Genomic DNA, 15,382 nt, shown 5'->3' on the forward strand with positions numbered 1-15,382 from the left:
AGGTGTCCCCTTCCAGTATCCATGTATGCTGACCCATTAGTTCAGTTGGTCCACTAACTCCCTTACTGCTACATATTAAGGGGTCTGTTTACTAAGCTGCGCTAGCAGCTGTCTATGCGCTAATGCTGACATGGCCCATTCATAGTGAATGGGTTGTGCCGGCATTAGCGCGGCTTAGTAAACCGGTGTAAATTTTAGATCTTTACTATATCATTTATGAGAGCTAATCCAAATATCTATCTGTTAAGACCTTCTGTCTTTTTGGACTTGATGTACTGAGAGATTGTCTCATTCTGTGTGTATTGAAAAACTGTTTAGTATATAGACCCTTTGCCAACACTCTTTTAGGAAACTTTCTATCTGACTGCATTTTTTAAAGAGTTCCTTCCCCTCTCATTTTGCTTCCTCTCTTTTGTCCGAATGTTCCAAATTCTGTCAGTATACAATCCATTTCAAATATTCCTACACTTCAGACACACTAATAATCCCTAGCTCTTGCCCTAATTCTCATCAGCTTTACTTCTCCCAAAACATTTTCCCTGCCCCCTCCTATAGATCTAAAAGTCATCTTCTCTATTTTATTTCTTCTATGTCTCATCTATTTTTAAGTCTTGGTGTTCCTAATCACTTGCTTCAGTCTTTATATATAGAATGCTGTTGTATCTTCAGGCCTGCATAACAAAACATTCTGTTTTTCTGTAACTTCTATCTTTTTCTGTCCTCTAACTCTTATTTATTTAATTTCATCTCTTTGCACTTCCTTTTCTCAAAAGATGTGATCCAAAGAGGTTTGCAAAAGCTAATAAAATGCAGATTCACTCAAGAGTGTTGCATAGTGAATTGCTTAATATAATAGTAATGTCTCTTGATTTAGTCTAGTTAGACTAAGGTATTACTTTTTCATACTCCAGGTGAAAATGTTCTTCATGTTCGTGATGCAGATACCCAAAACAAAATTATTCATGCACTACAGCTTCAGTTTGGTAAACGTTATCCCTGGTATGTATAAGTGTATATATGTGCATGTCAGTATTTCTGTAACTAGGTTTCTAGGAAAACAGAAAGTTCAGAGTCTCACATGTGTATCACACTACCATACTCAGCTCCAAATAGATTGATTTACTGCCTGTGCACACAGTTACCTGTTCAGCTCTAAGTGGTTTACAATCATCTTACGGTTTTGAAATCAGAACATTCCTCTGAGAATTACAATGGGTTGCTCATGGGTAGATTACAGTCTGGTTAAATTATGTGTTGCTTAAATAGTAGGGTCTTGATCTTTTTTCTAAACGTGAGGTATAATTGTGAGGGTGAGAACATTCCGCGATGGTTGTCCAGAGTCTGGCTGCTTGAATGGCAAGGGTTTTATCAAACAGTACCAGTCTGTTCTTGCCCTTGGGAGAGAGGAAGGTGAAGTAGTTGGCAGCTTCTTGTCTCCTAGTTCTTGTGGAGGTTGGGAAGCAGAAATGATCTAGTAGGAAGCTGGGGATCAGTCCTTGTAGTGGTTTGAAGGTAGCCAATGAAATGATTGAATTCGAAGTATTTCCTAATGGTGTAGAGCTTTTTTTGCATTTTTTGGTTAAGGTGTTGATTTATGTCTCCAGGGAAGAGGGCACTGTCTATTTGCATGCCTAGGATTTTGATGTTTGTGGAAAGGGTGAAGTCGACTTGGTTGATGGTAATCTTCTTGGGGATTAGGGTTCTGGTTTATGGTTGAAACATAAGAATTTGGTTTTGTCTGTGTTGAGTTTTAAATTGTTCACCTTTATCCACGTTTCTAGTAGGGTAATGCATTTTTGGACCCTGAGTATGTCAATTTTGAAGATGGATTAGATAAGGATTAGCACTGAGATATCGCCCACGTAGATGTAGTGGAGAATGCCATTGCTGGCTAGTTGTGTACTTGGGGATCAGAGGAAAACAAATGCAATAAATAAATAAAACATTCCTTGTCATCAAGCAGATGAAGCCATTACGTATGGGTTGTGTCCATCAACCAGCAGGGGGAGATAGAGAGCACTCAACTTTTCACAGTGCCTCATGGCCAGCTAGCTCCACTGCCTCTTCAGTATTCTCTATCTCCCCAAGCAGGGTGGCTGCAGCTTCTTCGAGCTCCATCAAAAATCTGCCTGGGGGTGGCTCCTGGCTTGCCAGTTGTTAGCCGGGGTGTTAGAGGCTATAGCAGCTTCACTTTGAAGGCACATAGGTCAGCCCTTTCCCTGCCTTACCCATTCCCCCGTGGATGTGGACATATTAGTTTGCTTTTCCCTGTCCTTTCCCACTCAGTGGATGCAGGCACATTGGTTCGCGTTTCCCTGCCTTTCCCACTTATCTGAGCCTCCAGAGTGTTTTTATTTACCTCTTTTGCCTCTGCTTTTCTCACAGCATAAATAAATAAATAAATAAATAAATAAAGTCGTGTCGCGCTTTAGCGCAGCGATCTTGGAAAAGAGGTTTTTTTCTTGAGATTCTTCTGCAGGACCGGAGCTGTGATACTCGGTCTAGTGAGGTAAGAGTGTTTTCTGACTCCTCCGGGGTGGGCCCGCGATCGGGACGTTTTTGGTGCGAACCACCATTTTTGAATTTTACCGCTGTTTTCGGCAATGGCTGCGGAGACTGTAAAGCGCTGTTCTAAATGTGGCAAGCGCAAATCAGCAGCGGGGCTCTGTAATTCGTGCTGTACAGACGGTAGAGCCGGCCTGAGCATGGCGAGCGGCGTTCTTTTGCGCTCTGAGCTGGCAGCGGATGCCATTTTGGATTTTCCACATGGCGCGGCCTCCGTTGTGACAGAGAGCCCTGAATCCGGGGGGGGGGGGGGTCCTCTGAGTGAGGCTAATAGAGCTGATAGCCCTGGGCAGGATCCGGGCTGTCAGGGAGCGGTTTTCTCCCCTGATTTTGTTTTAATGCTGCATAGGGCGTACATGCTTAAAAGAGCTCTTCCACAGGGATCTTCGGACCCTCTGCCTGCCCCCCCCCCCCCCCCCCCCCCCCGGTGGATCCTGGCCCTTTGGAGTTGGCTTTGCCTGTTTATTATCCTCCTGATAAACGCAGAAGGGCTAATTCCCCTTCTGAGTGTGGCGCCCCCTCCCTTCCCCCCCCCCCTCCCCCCCCCGTAGTTGGGCTATGAGGATTCTGAGGAGTCTGGCAGAACTTCTTGGGCTGAGGAGCCAGAGTCGGGTGCAGAATTGCCACAGGAGCTTGATGATCCGTCTGCGGTGAGGATTTTCCACCACCAGGAGCTGCCAGCGCTTATTTCAGATGCCTTACAAGCCCTCTCGATTGAAGATCCTGGGAGTGGCACAGCCTCCTCTGTTAATCCAAGGATGGCTAGTACCAGAAAGCCTGCTCGAGCCTTTCCTTTGCATGACTCCATCCAAGAGCTTATTTCGGCTCAATGGGCTGACCCCGAGGGACCTTTGAAGGTTGCCAGGGCTATGGGGCAATTATACCCTCTGGGTGAGGAACATTTGGCTCGCTTTACAATGCCTAAAGTGGATGCCCTGGTCACGGCTGTGACAAAGAGAACTACCCTCCCTGTTGAAGGAGGTGTTGCCCTGAAGGATATTCAAGACCGCAGGCTTGATTCAGCTCTGAAATGGTCCTTTGATTTGGCAGGTCTCATTGTTCGGGCGTCTGCATGCAGTTGTTATGCTGCTAGAGCCTGCCTGGCTTGGTTACAGCAGGCAGTGGAACAGCCCGGTGATGGAGCGGAGACCTTATCTGAAGTGGCTCCGCGGATGGAGTCGGCCTTGTCCTTTTTGGCTGACGCCCTTTATGATATGGTCAGAGCTTCGGCTAAACAAATGGCTGTAGCAGTGGTGGCTCGCCGCACTCTTTGCCTACGACATTGGGTGGCGGACATGGCCTCTAAGCAAAGGTTGGTGAAGTTGCCCTTTCGAGGCCTTCTCCTGTTTGGTGAGGAGCTGGAAAATATTGTTAAAGGCCTGGGGGATTCCAAACTTCAGCGCTTGCCCGAAGATAGGCCGAAGCCTTCCTCTAAGGGTCAGGCGGTCCGCTCCTCTTACAGACCTCGCTTCCGTGAAGCTAGAAGGTACCGCCTGGGGCGTGCTGCTGGGTTCACTTCGCATGCCCGCTTTCAGCAGAGAAACTCCTTTCGCTCGGACAAACGTTCCGCAGCTGCCGGTTCAAGGCCTGGAGTTCAGGGGCGACCCTCTCAATGATGGTGCGCCGGCCCCCTCCTCGTTTCCTATCATCGGAGGAAGACTTTCCCTCTTTTTCGAGGAGTGGGCCAAAATCTCCGCAGATCAGTGGGTCTTGGACCTGATCAGAGGCTGATACCGAATAGAATTTGATGCCCCGGTGAGAGACGTGTTTGTGGAGTCCTGATGCGGTTCTGCCGCCAAACGGGCGGCGGTAGAGGAGACTTTGCACAGTCTGTGCCAGATAGGGGCAGTGACCCAGGTGCCTCCCGCCAAACAAGGTCTAGGCCACTACTACATTTACTTTGTGGTGCCACGAAAAGGCGGGTCTTTTCGCCCGATCCTGGACTTAAAAGAGCTAAACAAGTCCTTAAGAGTGCGGCATTTTCACATGGAAACCCTGCGCTCCGTCATTGCGGCGGTACAGCCAGGAGAGTTTCTTACGTCTCTGGACCTGAAAGAAGCTTACTTGCACATCCCAATTTGGCCCCCGCACCAGACGTTTCTGCAGTTTGCGGTGTTGGGAAAACATTTCCAGTTTCGGGCCTTGCCTTTTGGCCTCGCCACAGCTCCCCGAACCTTCTCCAAGGTAATGGTGGTAGTAGCTGCCTTTCTCAGGTGAGAGAGTATCCGGGTTCACCTGTACCTAGACGACTGGCTCATCAGAGCAGACTCAGAAAAAGAGAGTCATCTAGCTACAGCCAGAGTGGTTTCAGTCCTTCAATCTCTGGGCTGGGTCGTCAATATGGCCAAAAGTTACCTGACCCCCTCGCAATCTCTAGAATATTTGGGTACAGGTTCGACACAGCGTCAGGCTATGTGTTTCTTCCCGAGCAAAGGTGGTGCAAGCTTCAGAATCAGGTCCGTCTGCTCCTTAGGATGCCCCGCCCGCGAGCTTGGGACATTGTCCAGCTGTTGGGAGCGATGACGGCCACCTTGGAAGTGGTGCCATGGGCAAGAGCGCACCTGAGACCTCTACAGTATTCTCTACTTCAACGATGGTCTCCAGTATCTCAGGATTATCAGTGCAGACTTTCTTGGCTCCCTGCGGCCCGCTTCAGTATGGAGTGGTGGCTCTCGGACAGCATGTTGCGGCGGGGAATGCCGCTGGCGCTCCCCGGTTGGTGCCTAGTGGTGACATGCCAGCCTGAAGGGCTGGGGCGCACATTGCCAGGGGAAGCATGCCCAGGGTCTGTGGACACCCGATTAGTCGGAGTGGTCTATCAACCGCCTGGAGTTGAAAGCGGTGTTTCTTGCTCTTCTGGCCTTTCAAGTGACCCTGGAAGGATTGGCTGTCCGACAAGGCGGCACTCAGTGCAGAGCTCTAGCCGCGCAGGCCGAACAAATTTGCCACTGGGCCGAGCTGCATCTACAGTCCCTGTCAGCAGCTCACATTGCAGGTCAGAGCAACGTGCAAGCCGACTATCTAAGCAGGCATCAGATCGATCCAGTGGAGTGGGAACTAGCAGACGATGTATTCCTGCAGATATGTGCCAAATGGAGCAAGCCAGTGATGGATCTTATGGCGACCATTTCCAATGCCAAAGTCCCGTGCTTCTTCAGCAGACGGAGGGATCCTCGCTCTGCCGGGTTGGATGCCTTGGCTCAACCCTGGCCCCTGGGCTTGCTGTATGTCTTCCCTCTGTGGCCCTTGATAGGGCGAGTGCTCCTGCGGATTCGGCTGCATCCAGGAGAAGTGGTGCTCATTGCCCCGGATTGGCCCAGGAGGCCTTGGTATGCGGACCTCCGACAGATGCTGTTGGAGGCTCCCTTTCCGTTATCTCTGGTTCCGCACCTGTTGTCACAGGGTCCGTTGGCCATGGAGGACGCCTGCCGCTTTGGTCTTATGGCATGGCGATTGAGAGGGTGCAATTGAGAGATAAAGGCTACTCAAGGTAATTTCCACTCTCCTGCAGGCCTGTAAGCGCTCCACTTCCATGGCTTATGCCAGAATTTGGCGCCAGTTTGAAGTCTGGTGTGTTTCAAGAGCGCTTTCTCCGTTGCGGGCTCCCGTCTCGCCGATTCTGGACTTTTTGCAGGATGGTGTACACAAAGGCTTGGCCTATAATTTCCTGCGGGTGCAAGTGGCAGCATTGGCCTCCCTGCATGGCAAGGTTGAAGACGTGTCCTTAGCTGCTTATCCAGATGTGGCACGGTTTCTTAGAGGGCTGCTTCGGCTCCGTCCTCCTGTGTGGGCACCTTGTCCAGCTTGGAACCTGGGATTAGTATTGAAGGCCCTTCAGGGGGCTCCCTTTGAACCGCTTCGGCATGCTTCAGAGAAAGATTTGACACTGAAGGCCGTCGTTTTAGTGGCCATTACCTCGGAGACCCTTTTCTGCAATTCTCAGAGTCAGGGGTCATGGTTCGGACTGTGCTTTCCTTCATGCCTAAAGTGGTTTCAGCGTTTCACCTAAACCAGCCTGTTTTTCTTCCCTCCTTTGTTGAGGAGGAGTTTCCAGATTCATTTGGGCAGTTGCACCTTTTGGATGTGCGTAGGACTCTGTTGCAGTATCTGCGAATTACAAATTCTTTCAGGACCTCTGATCATCTTTTTGTGCTGTTTGCAGGTCCTCGCAGAGGGTCTTCAGCGTCTAAAGCCACTATTGCCCGTTGGCTCAAAGAAGCTATCTTTTCAGCATATCTGCTGTCTGGCCGGGCTCCGCCTGAAGCCTTTAAGGCACATTCCACAAGAGCGATTTCCTCTTCCTGGGCGGAAACTGGAGCACTATCTCTTCATGAGATTTGCAGTGCTGCAACATGGGCTTCTAAGCTCTCTTTCGCCCGACATTACAGGCTGGATGTGGCTGCCAGGAGGGATGCGCGTTTTGGAGCACAGGTGCTAGCGCGTGGTGTGGGTTGTTCCCACCCTATTTAAGGATTGCTTTGATACATCCCATACGTAATGGCTTCATCTGCTTGATGACAAGGAAGGGAAAATTAGGTTCTTACCATGATCATTTTCTTTCCTTTAGTCATAGCAGATGAAGCCATGAGCCCTCTCTGTATGATTGTCTGTATTGCAGTGATTCTAATTTTAGGGGCTGTTCTTGTTTCCTGAAGTTATATTCCTTCCTTGGGGAGTCGGAAAACAGTCTTCAGGATTCTTGTTACAGTTATAGGAGGATGAGTTCATTCCCTCCAGTTCATGTTTTGGGAGGATGAGTTTATGCCCTCCAGGAGGATGCAAGTATTCCCTCCGTTTATACAAAGTGGAGGACGAGTTTATTCCCTCCAGAAGGAGTTCATTCCCTCCTTTTTTGAGTTTATGCCCTTGTTAAGGGGCCATCGTTCGCTGTGAGGAAATTTCATGTTATTCCCATTGCGGTTTGCCATACTGCTTTGGAAGCTTCAAATTCTGAAGAGGCAGTGGAGCTAGCTGGCCATGAGGCACTGTGAAAAGTTGAGTGCTCTCTATCTCCCCCTGCTGGTTGATGTACACAACCCATACGTAATGGCTTCATCTGCTATGACTAAAGGAAAGAAAATTATCATGGTAATAACCTAATTTTCCCTTGAATGATGTAATCAAATATATTCAAATTATTAAGTGCCACAAAAGTCACTAAAGTTACTTCATTTACTCTCAATGTCTATTATATATAAGAACATAAGAATAGCCATACTGGGTCCATCTAGCCCAGTGTCCTGCGTCTAGTTCAGGTCATTTTAACCTGATAGGACCTTGAAGTTAGAAAGCCATTAAACCAATTCAAAACCAGATCTACTATAGCAATCTCATCCAATAATATAAAAGCATCTCATGATCTATCACATCAAACGCTGCTGTCAGGTCAAATTGGATCAGCAGCACTTGATGGTCCCTACGAAGCCAGTATTTTATTTCTGCCGTTATAGTGCTTAAGACTGTTTTGGTGCTGAAATTCTTTCTAAATCCTGATTGGGAAAAAGATAAAATATTATGTTGATCTTAATACTCCACAAGCTGTTGTGTAACTATAGCATCTAGTATCTTTACAAACAAAGGTATGGATGTTATTGGCCTATAATTACTAACCTGTGATGTTGGGCCAGATTGGTTCTTTAAGATTGGCATAAGAATAATATGGTCTAAATAGTTATGGTAATGCCCCTGTTCCAGACACAGATTTAACCAAGACATAAACCATTTTGCATTTCTTGGGGATAGTTCTACCAATTCTAGCATGTATTCAGGAGACAAACTAAATAATGTTTTGTAGATGATGGTGCTCACTTTGAGTATCTATCTTGCCTTGATTGGCTGTCAGTGCAGTGTTTCGAATAGTGAGGTGGCTCTTTCATATTCAACTTCTTGAAAATTAGCTTTGCTGCTGTGTTTTGGACAGTTTGCAGCGATTTCAGTGTGCTTTCCTTGCAGCCAGTGTATACTGCATATCAGTAATCCAGTTGTGAAAGTATCGTCGATTCTACTATTATCTGAAATGAATGTCTAGGAAAATAGTGTCTGATCTTTCTCAGTTTCCATACTGTTCTGAAGCATTTTGTTGTTACAACTGATATTTGACTATCTAGTGTTAGGTATTCGTCAAGAATGATTCCCAGTATTTTTAATTGTGTTTCAATATGGTATGTTTGGTGATTGAGTATGAAGTTTTGGTGGGTTGTGGGGTTATGCGGGCTTGAAAGTACCGGGAACTTGGTTTTGTCTCTGTTTAATTTGACTTTGAAAGTTTCTGCCCAGTTTTCCAGACCTGTTTTGACTTTGTCCATTATTTCTCTGATATTGTTGTTGAAAGGTATGTAAATGATGACATCATTTGCGTAGATGAATGGGTTAAATCCCATCATCTCCAGTTTTTTTCCAAGTGGGGTCATCACTACATTGAACAGTGTCAGTGATATTGGAGAGCCTTGTGGTAGCCCACACTCAGAGATCCAGGATGTTGATAGCTGGTTGGACACGTTTACAATGTAGAATTTGTTTTTTAGGAAGCGGTTCAACCATGTGGCCACTGTGCCGCTGACTCTCATGTAATCAAGCAGGGTCATCAGTGCTATGTGATCTACTAGATGGAACGCACTTGACATATCGAATTGAAGCAATAATATATTCTAAACTTGGCTAATTATTGTTTAGTCCAAACTCTACTCATGCCCTTGACATTTATAACTTTGTTTTTGTCCTGATTAGAAGGCCTGGTTTATAGGGTACAAATAGCTGGGGGGGGGGGGGGGTTAGTTAAGGCAGTTAAAACTCTTATTTGTCCTGGTTAGAAATGAGCTGATTTTTAGGGTAAAAATAGCTGGATCTTTGAGAAAAAAAACGTAGAATTTAAACATTTCTGGTTCTCTGCTTCTCAGGAATAAGTTGGCTTTTCTGTATTTGGGACTGTTTTTCCTGTAAATGAAGGCATTTGGAGCAGAGATGTGGAAAGTGATGCACTTAGGGAAGAGAAATCCACAGGAGACGTATGTGTTAAGCGGTGAGAGTCTGATAGGTACGGATGGGGAGAGGGATCTTGGGGTGATAGTATCTGAGGATCTGAAGGCGACGAAACAGTGTGACAAGGCGGTGGCCGTAGTGAGAAGGTTGCTAGGCTGTATAGAGAGAGGTGTGACCAGCAGAAGAAAGGAGGTGTTGATGCCCCAGTACAAGTCATTGGTGAGGCCCCACCTGGAGTATTGTGTTAGTTTTGGAAGCCGTATCTTGCGAAGGATGTAAAAAGAATTGAAGCGATGCAAAGGAAAGCTACGAGAATGGTATGGGATTTGCGTTACAAGACGTATGAGGGGAGAATTGCGGACCTGAACATGTATACTCTGGAGTAAAGGAGAAACAGGGGTGATATGATACAGACGTTCAAATATTTGAAAGGTATTAATTTGCAAACGAATCTTTTCTGGAGATGCGAAGGCGGTAGAACTAGAGGACATGAAATGAGATTGAAGGGGGGCAGACTCAGGAAAAATGTCAGGAAGTACTTTTTCACGGAGAGAGTGGTGGATACTTCTGAATGCCCTCCCGCGGGAGGTGGTGGAGATGAAAACGGTCGCAGAATTCAAACATGCGTGGGATAAACATAAAGGAATCCTGTTCAGAAGGAATGTATCCTTGGGAGCTTAGCCGAGTTTAGGTGCCAGAGCCGGTGGTGGGAGGCGGGGCTGGTGGTTGGGAGGCGGAGATAGTGCTGGGCAGACTTATACGGTCTGTGCCAGAACTGGTGGTGGGAGGCGGGACTGGTAGTTGGGAGGCGGGGATAGTGCTGGGCAGACTTATACGATCTGTGCCAGAGCTGGTGGTGGGAGGCGGGGATAGTGCTGGCCAGACTTATACGGTCTGTGCCCTGAAGAAGACAGGTACAAATAAAAAGTAGCGCATACGAATTTATCTTGTTGGGCAGACTGGATGGACCGTGCAGGTCTTTTTCTGCCGTCATCTACTATGATACTATGGAAGCAATTTTTGGATGGAGTTGGAGTCGGTAAAAATGAACCAACTCTGACTCCAGCTTCAAAATAAAATCTTGCATTAAAATAAATTTATCATTTTATAGTTATACATATTTTTTCCTAGATCTATACTTTAGATCCAGGAAAAAAAAATATCTACTATAATAAAACTCACCCTCAACGTTCTGAAGACAACGTTCTGAAGTCACTCAGTCACTCCCTGAAGGGTTCATGGATTCATGGTGGTGAAGCCAGAACACTGATCATGTCTCTCTGCCCCGCCCTCGCATGACGGACCAATCAGAAAAAACACCCTCAACATTCTGAAACACAAAGGACCATCACAACACCGTTCCCAGGCAACACTAGGCAGCGTAAGACGGACCAATCAGAGGAAACTACGTGACAATAAGGGAGGAGCATTCCCCAGCATAATGGCTCATTATCTTTGCAGCACGGAGAGCACAGAACCACCGCTGGAACGAGAGAAGAATATTCCTGCTGTGGGTATGTGCAAAAATAGACCGGGGGGGGGGGGGGGGGGGGGGGAGAAATTTTTAAATGCCTAATGCCAGTACTGCCTAATGCCAGTACTGAAGAGTGCCAGAGGGCCTATAGCACAGACTATGTTTGGGATCGCTTGACATGGAGTCAGAGGAGCCAGAAAACAACGTGCCCGTCACCATCTGGGACGTGGGCGAACAGGACAAGCTGCGGCCCAGCTGGAAGGATTACCCGCGACCCAGCCAGCAGCAAATAGCGACCAAAGACAGCACAGCACATCCCCCAACCCCCAAGCAAAAAAACAAAACAAAAAAAGAGACACATCAACAACCTGCACACACACCGCACCCTCACACACACACACACACACAAACGCACAAAATAACTCTGTGACACATACACACACACACACACACACACAAAAAAGCCACATGCTAGCGCCCGTTTCATTGGTTTCGGAAACGGGCCTTTTTTACTAGTGGTATATAAATCAGTATTTAGACCCAGTACAAAAATGTAAATCCTAATATCAATAGTAGTTGGAGTTAGACAGTAGAAAAACTGAGGAGTCTGAGTCGAAGGTTTGGTATACCAACTCCACAGCCCTGGTTTAGAGACTAGATCAGTATAGACAGTCTGTGGGCTTTGAGCACATTTTTACACTTATAATCTCTCCCACCCCTGGGCTTGCTGTCCATATATAGGCAACCTAATAAATATTAATAATCCTCAGTACACCCACGCTTGGGTAATCTTGCTCACTGGTATCCCTCATCATACTGCACGTGATCATATTCATTACAACAAATCAACATGACTTTCATTCAATGCAAAATTTGTAGTCCCCAATGCTGTTTAAAGTGCTAGGTCAAAGTAAAAGTAAATATAAATGCATATTTTGATACTTAAGTAAAATTAAAAAGTACAATGCAAACACATTAAAAATTTATTCAAGTGGGACGTCACCAAGCAGCATGGCTGCTTAAGGAGAAAGCTCCCACCGACCCTGACAGAATTGGCGGTGAATCCCCAGCGTTAGCAAAATAAGCGAGCTCAGAAGGGGGATTTCTATTGTTGTGAAGCGTCTCCTTCTATTGGGATGAGTATCCAGGCAAGCCTTTCCCAATTTGCGTATACAAACAGCACGAACGCGAACCGCATGGCGGAGGCCCTGCGCTCACCTCAGCATGTTGCGGTTCTTCTCCCCAAGACATGTTCCTTTGGTGACGAGGTGGAAAAAGGAGATGCACTGCAGATTCCTGAGCTGCGCGATTGGTTAAAAGAAATTCGGACAGACCTGAAGGGGGTCCGGACAGACCTGGCACAGCTAGGTGCCAACCTGAGGGTAGAGATCCGGGACCTGGGCAGTCGCCTTGAAGAGATGGAGGGGCGTATCGAAGAGCAGGCGGAGGCCTTGAGTTCGCTAGATCAGCAGGTCACTGGCCTACGTTCAGGGCACCAGCAAATTACGGACAAGCTTGAGGGTCTCGAGAATCGTGGCTGCAGGAGCAATTTACGCTTTCGTGGCCTACCCGAGGTCCCGACTTATCTTGACTGTGAGACGGTGGTGCAGCGTTTGGTGAGTGCGCTGCTCACTGAGGCAGGCACACCAATGGAGCCCGCTGGGGTCCTCTTGGACCAAGCGCATAGAGCCATGGGCCTGGCGAGAAACAATCTTTCAGAGGATATCATCGCATGCTTTCGAGACTATTAACTCAAAGGACAAATGCGGCAAGCAGCCAGGAAGATCCCTAACTTTTAATGGGATACATACTCCGTGGTTATATATCAAGGTCTTGCTTCTTCAATCCTTAAATGCCGTGCAGAGTTAATATCAGTCACTGCAAAGCTGCGAGAAATGGATATTCGGTACCGATGCGGTCATCCCTTTGCCCTGGTGTTTTATAAAGTTGGACATATGCATCAAATTAAATCAGTGGCAGAGGCCCGAGAGATTTTGTCGATTGGAGACCCAACCACATCTCTGGCAACACCCAGCAAGCAGAAATCGAGTCGGGCCATCTTGGCTCTCCCGGGTTGGCAGCGAGTGGAGAAGGGCCACAAGCATTTGCAGCGCCAGGAGTCATTGAGCAAACTTTCTTGAGGCATTAATAACTTCAAGCTGATATTCCTTTGGTTTGATATGCTCTGCTGGTAATTTGATTGTTGCTGGGGCATGGGATAGGCAGAGAAGCTTGGGGGTTTTACAGTATTAATGTTCATGAATGTTTTTGAGACAGTTTTACCTATGTGTTCATGATATCAATGATTGGGGGGAGGGAAATGGGTTTGGCTTCATTTTCTCTATTAGATGCCTCTTCTCGGGTGGGAAGGGGATCTTGGTTGGATACGAGGTTGGAGGGAGGGTATTGGGAAAGAGATGAAGGGGGGAAGAGGGGTTCTATGTCCGATCAGAGAGTGGGGTGAGTGGTAGTTGGGGACTGGAGGATTGACTGTAAAATTTAGAAGGTAGATCATTTGTAATATCCTCTGAGTTTTGATGTCTGATGTATCATTAGTGCTCCTGAATGTGAGGGGACTGAATACCCCCATGAAGCGGCAGCTCTTGTTTAGAGAGTTCCTCTGCTTGAGGGCGGACGTCGCCCTGATTCAGGAGATGCACCTGAGACCACCACATGAACATCTCTGCTGTCATCCCAAATTTCTCTTGATTTGTTTTGCTTCTAATCAATGGGGTCCCAAGACAAAGGAGGTTTTCATTGCCTTTAATAATTCCTGCCCTTGGCAAATTGAGAAAGTGATTCGAGACCCGGGTGGGTGACATTTACTAGTAATCTTCTCTTTAGGGACAGACAAATATACCTTAATAAATATTTATGGGCCAAATGCAGATCAGAAGAATTTTTATCACCAGTTGGATCAACTCTTGCTAAAACATAGAGCGGGCTCCTTATTAATAGTGGGGGGGGGGGGGGGGGATTTTAACCTGATCCCCGCTTAGATACTTCTTCAGGGTCAGCCCAATATGTGCAACGAGATCATGCACTGCTGGGTGCTTTTCTTGCTGGGTGGCAGCTATTGGACCTCTGGCATTTTGGAAATCCTTCTGAAAAAGTTTATACTTTTTTTTTCACCTGTCCATAGATCTTTCTCTCGTATAGATTTTTGGCTTGGACACCATTCGACACCAGGGTTAGTGCAAAAACATCAAATCTTGTCAGGCACATGGTCACATCATAATCCGGTGTTATTACAGCTCCGATTATCAGTGATATCTAGGGCCCCTTCCGATTGGTGTTTAGATGACTCATTGTTGATGGATATAATCTATGTCCTCCAGCTAGAGAAATGTATCAAAGAGTATATTCATTTTAATGATACTGAGGAGGTTCCACCGGATGTGTTCTGGGATAGCTTCAAAGGCTGTCATGAGGGGTCACTTTATTGCGTTGAAGGCGCATGTGCAGAAAGAAAGGCACCAGGCAGAAGATTCGCTACATAGGCGATAAGTAGAGGTGGAACGCCGGATAGCACGCAGCCACCCAATCCCCCCCCCCCCCCCTCAATTGATAGATCAGGCACAACACATTCGGCAAGAATTATATGGGGTACAGGTAGCTGACGTTGCCGAGCAACTACAGCGGGTGCGTCAATCTCATTTTGAATTTGGTAACAAAGCCAGCAGGCTCTTGGCCCATAAGCTCAGACAATGACGATGTCGCACCTTCATCCATAGTCTCAAAGATGACACTGGCAAGGTGTGGTCGGACCTGGCCCACTTGCAACATTAATTTAGGGAATACTATACACAGCTTTATACTCCAGATGTAGACCCATCGGAGCATACTATCTCGGCTTATTTAGATCAGGTAGCTTTGCCCTGCTTGCCTGCCACCACGCAACAATGCCTATCTAGACCCATTGAGGCAGAAGAGATTCTACTTGCGATTTGCAAGTTGGTTCCTGGTAAGGCTCCGGGCCCCGATGGCTTTACAAATAAATTCTATAAAGTTTTTGGCAAACTTTTGGCTCCTTTATTAATGAAGGTGTTTAATTCCTTTGTCGACGGCCGTTGTCTCCCGGAATCTTGGAAATTGACGACTATTACATTAATACTGAAGCCAGGGAAAGACCCTCAACTGTGTAGCTCGTACCGTCCAATTTCCCTGTTAGGGGTGGATTATAACATTTTTACCAAGATACTAGCCTCGCGACTACAGTTGCATCTCCCTCTTCTAATTCATAAAGATCAAGCTGGGTTTGTCCAAGGGCACCAGACATTTGATAATAACCGCAGAGCGCTCCATATCATTCACATGGCGGAGTTAGAGGATGCCACCCTTTGCTTATTATCACTAGACACGGAA

The 15,382-nt window shown here is 46.9% G+C and overlaps 1 protein-coding gene across 3 annotated transcripts in view; it reads left to right on the plus strand.

Moving 5' to 3' along the window:
* Nucleotides 1-15,382, plus strand: part of GNE (glucosamine (UDP-N-acetyl)-2-epimerase/N-acetylmannosamine kinase) — a 497,606-nt gene that overhangs the window by 249,146 nt on the left and 233,078 nt on the right. For all 3 annotated transcript variants that reach the window (XM_030194355.1, XM_030194356.1, XM_030194357.1), the window contains exon 6: nt 912-999. In XM_030194355.1, coding sequence (XP_030050215.1) covers nt 912-999 — 88 coding nt within the window. The remainder of the gene's footprint in view (nt 1-911; nt 1,000-15,382) is intronic.

Source organism: Microcaecilia unicolor, chromosome 2, assembly GCF_901765095.1.
Source record: "Microcaecilia unicolor chromosome 2, aMicUni1.1, whole genome shotgun sequence".
NCBI lineage: Eukaryota > Metazoa > Chordata > Amphibia > Gymnophiona > Siphonopidae > Microcaecilia > Microcaecilia unicolor.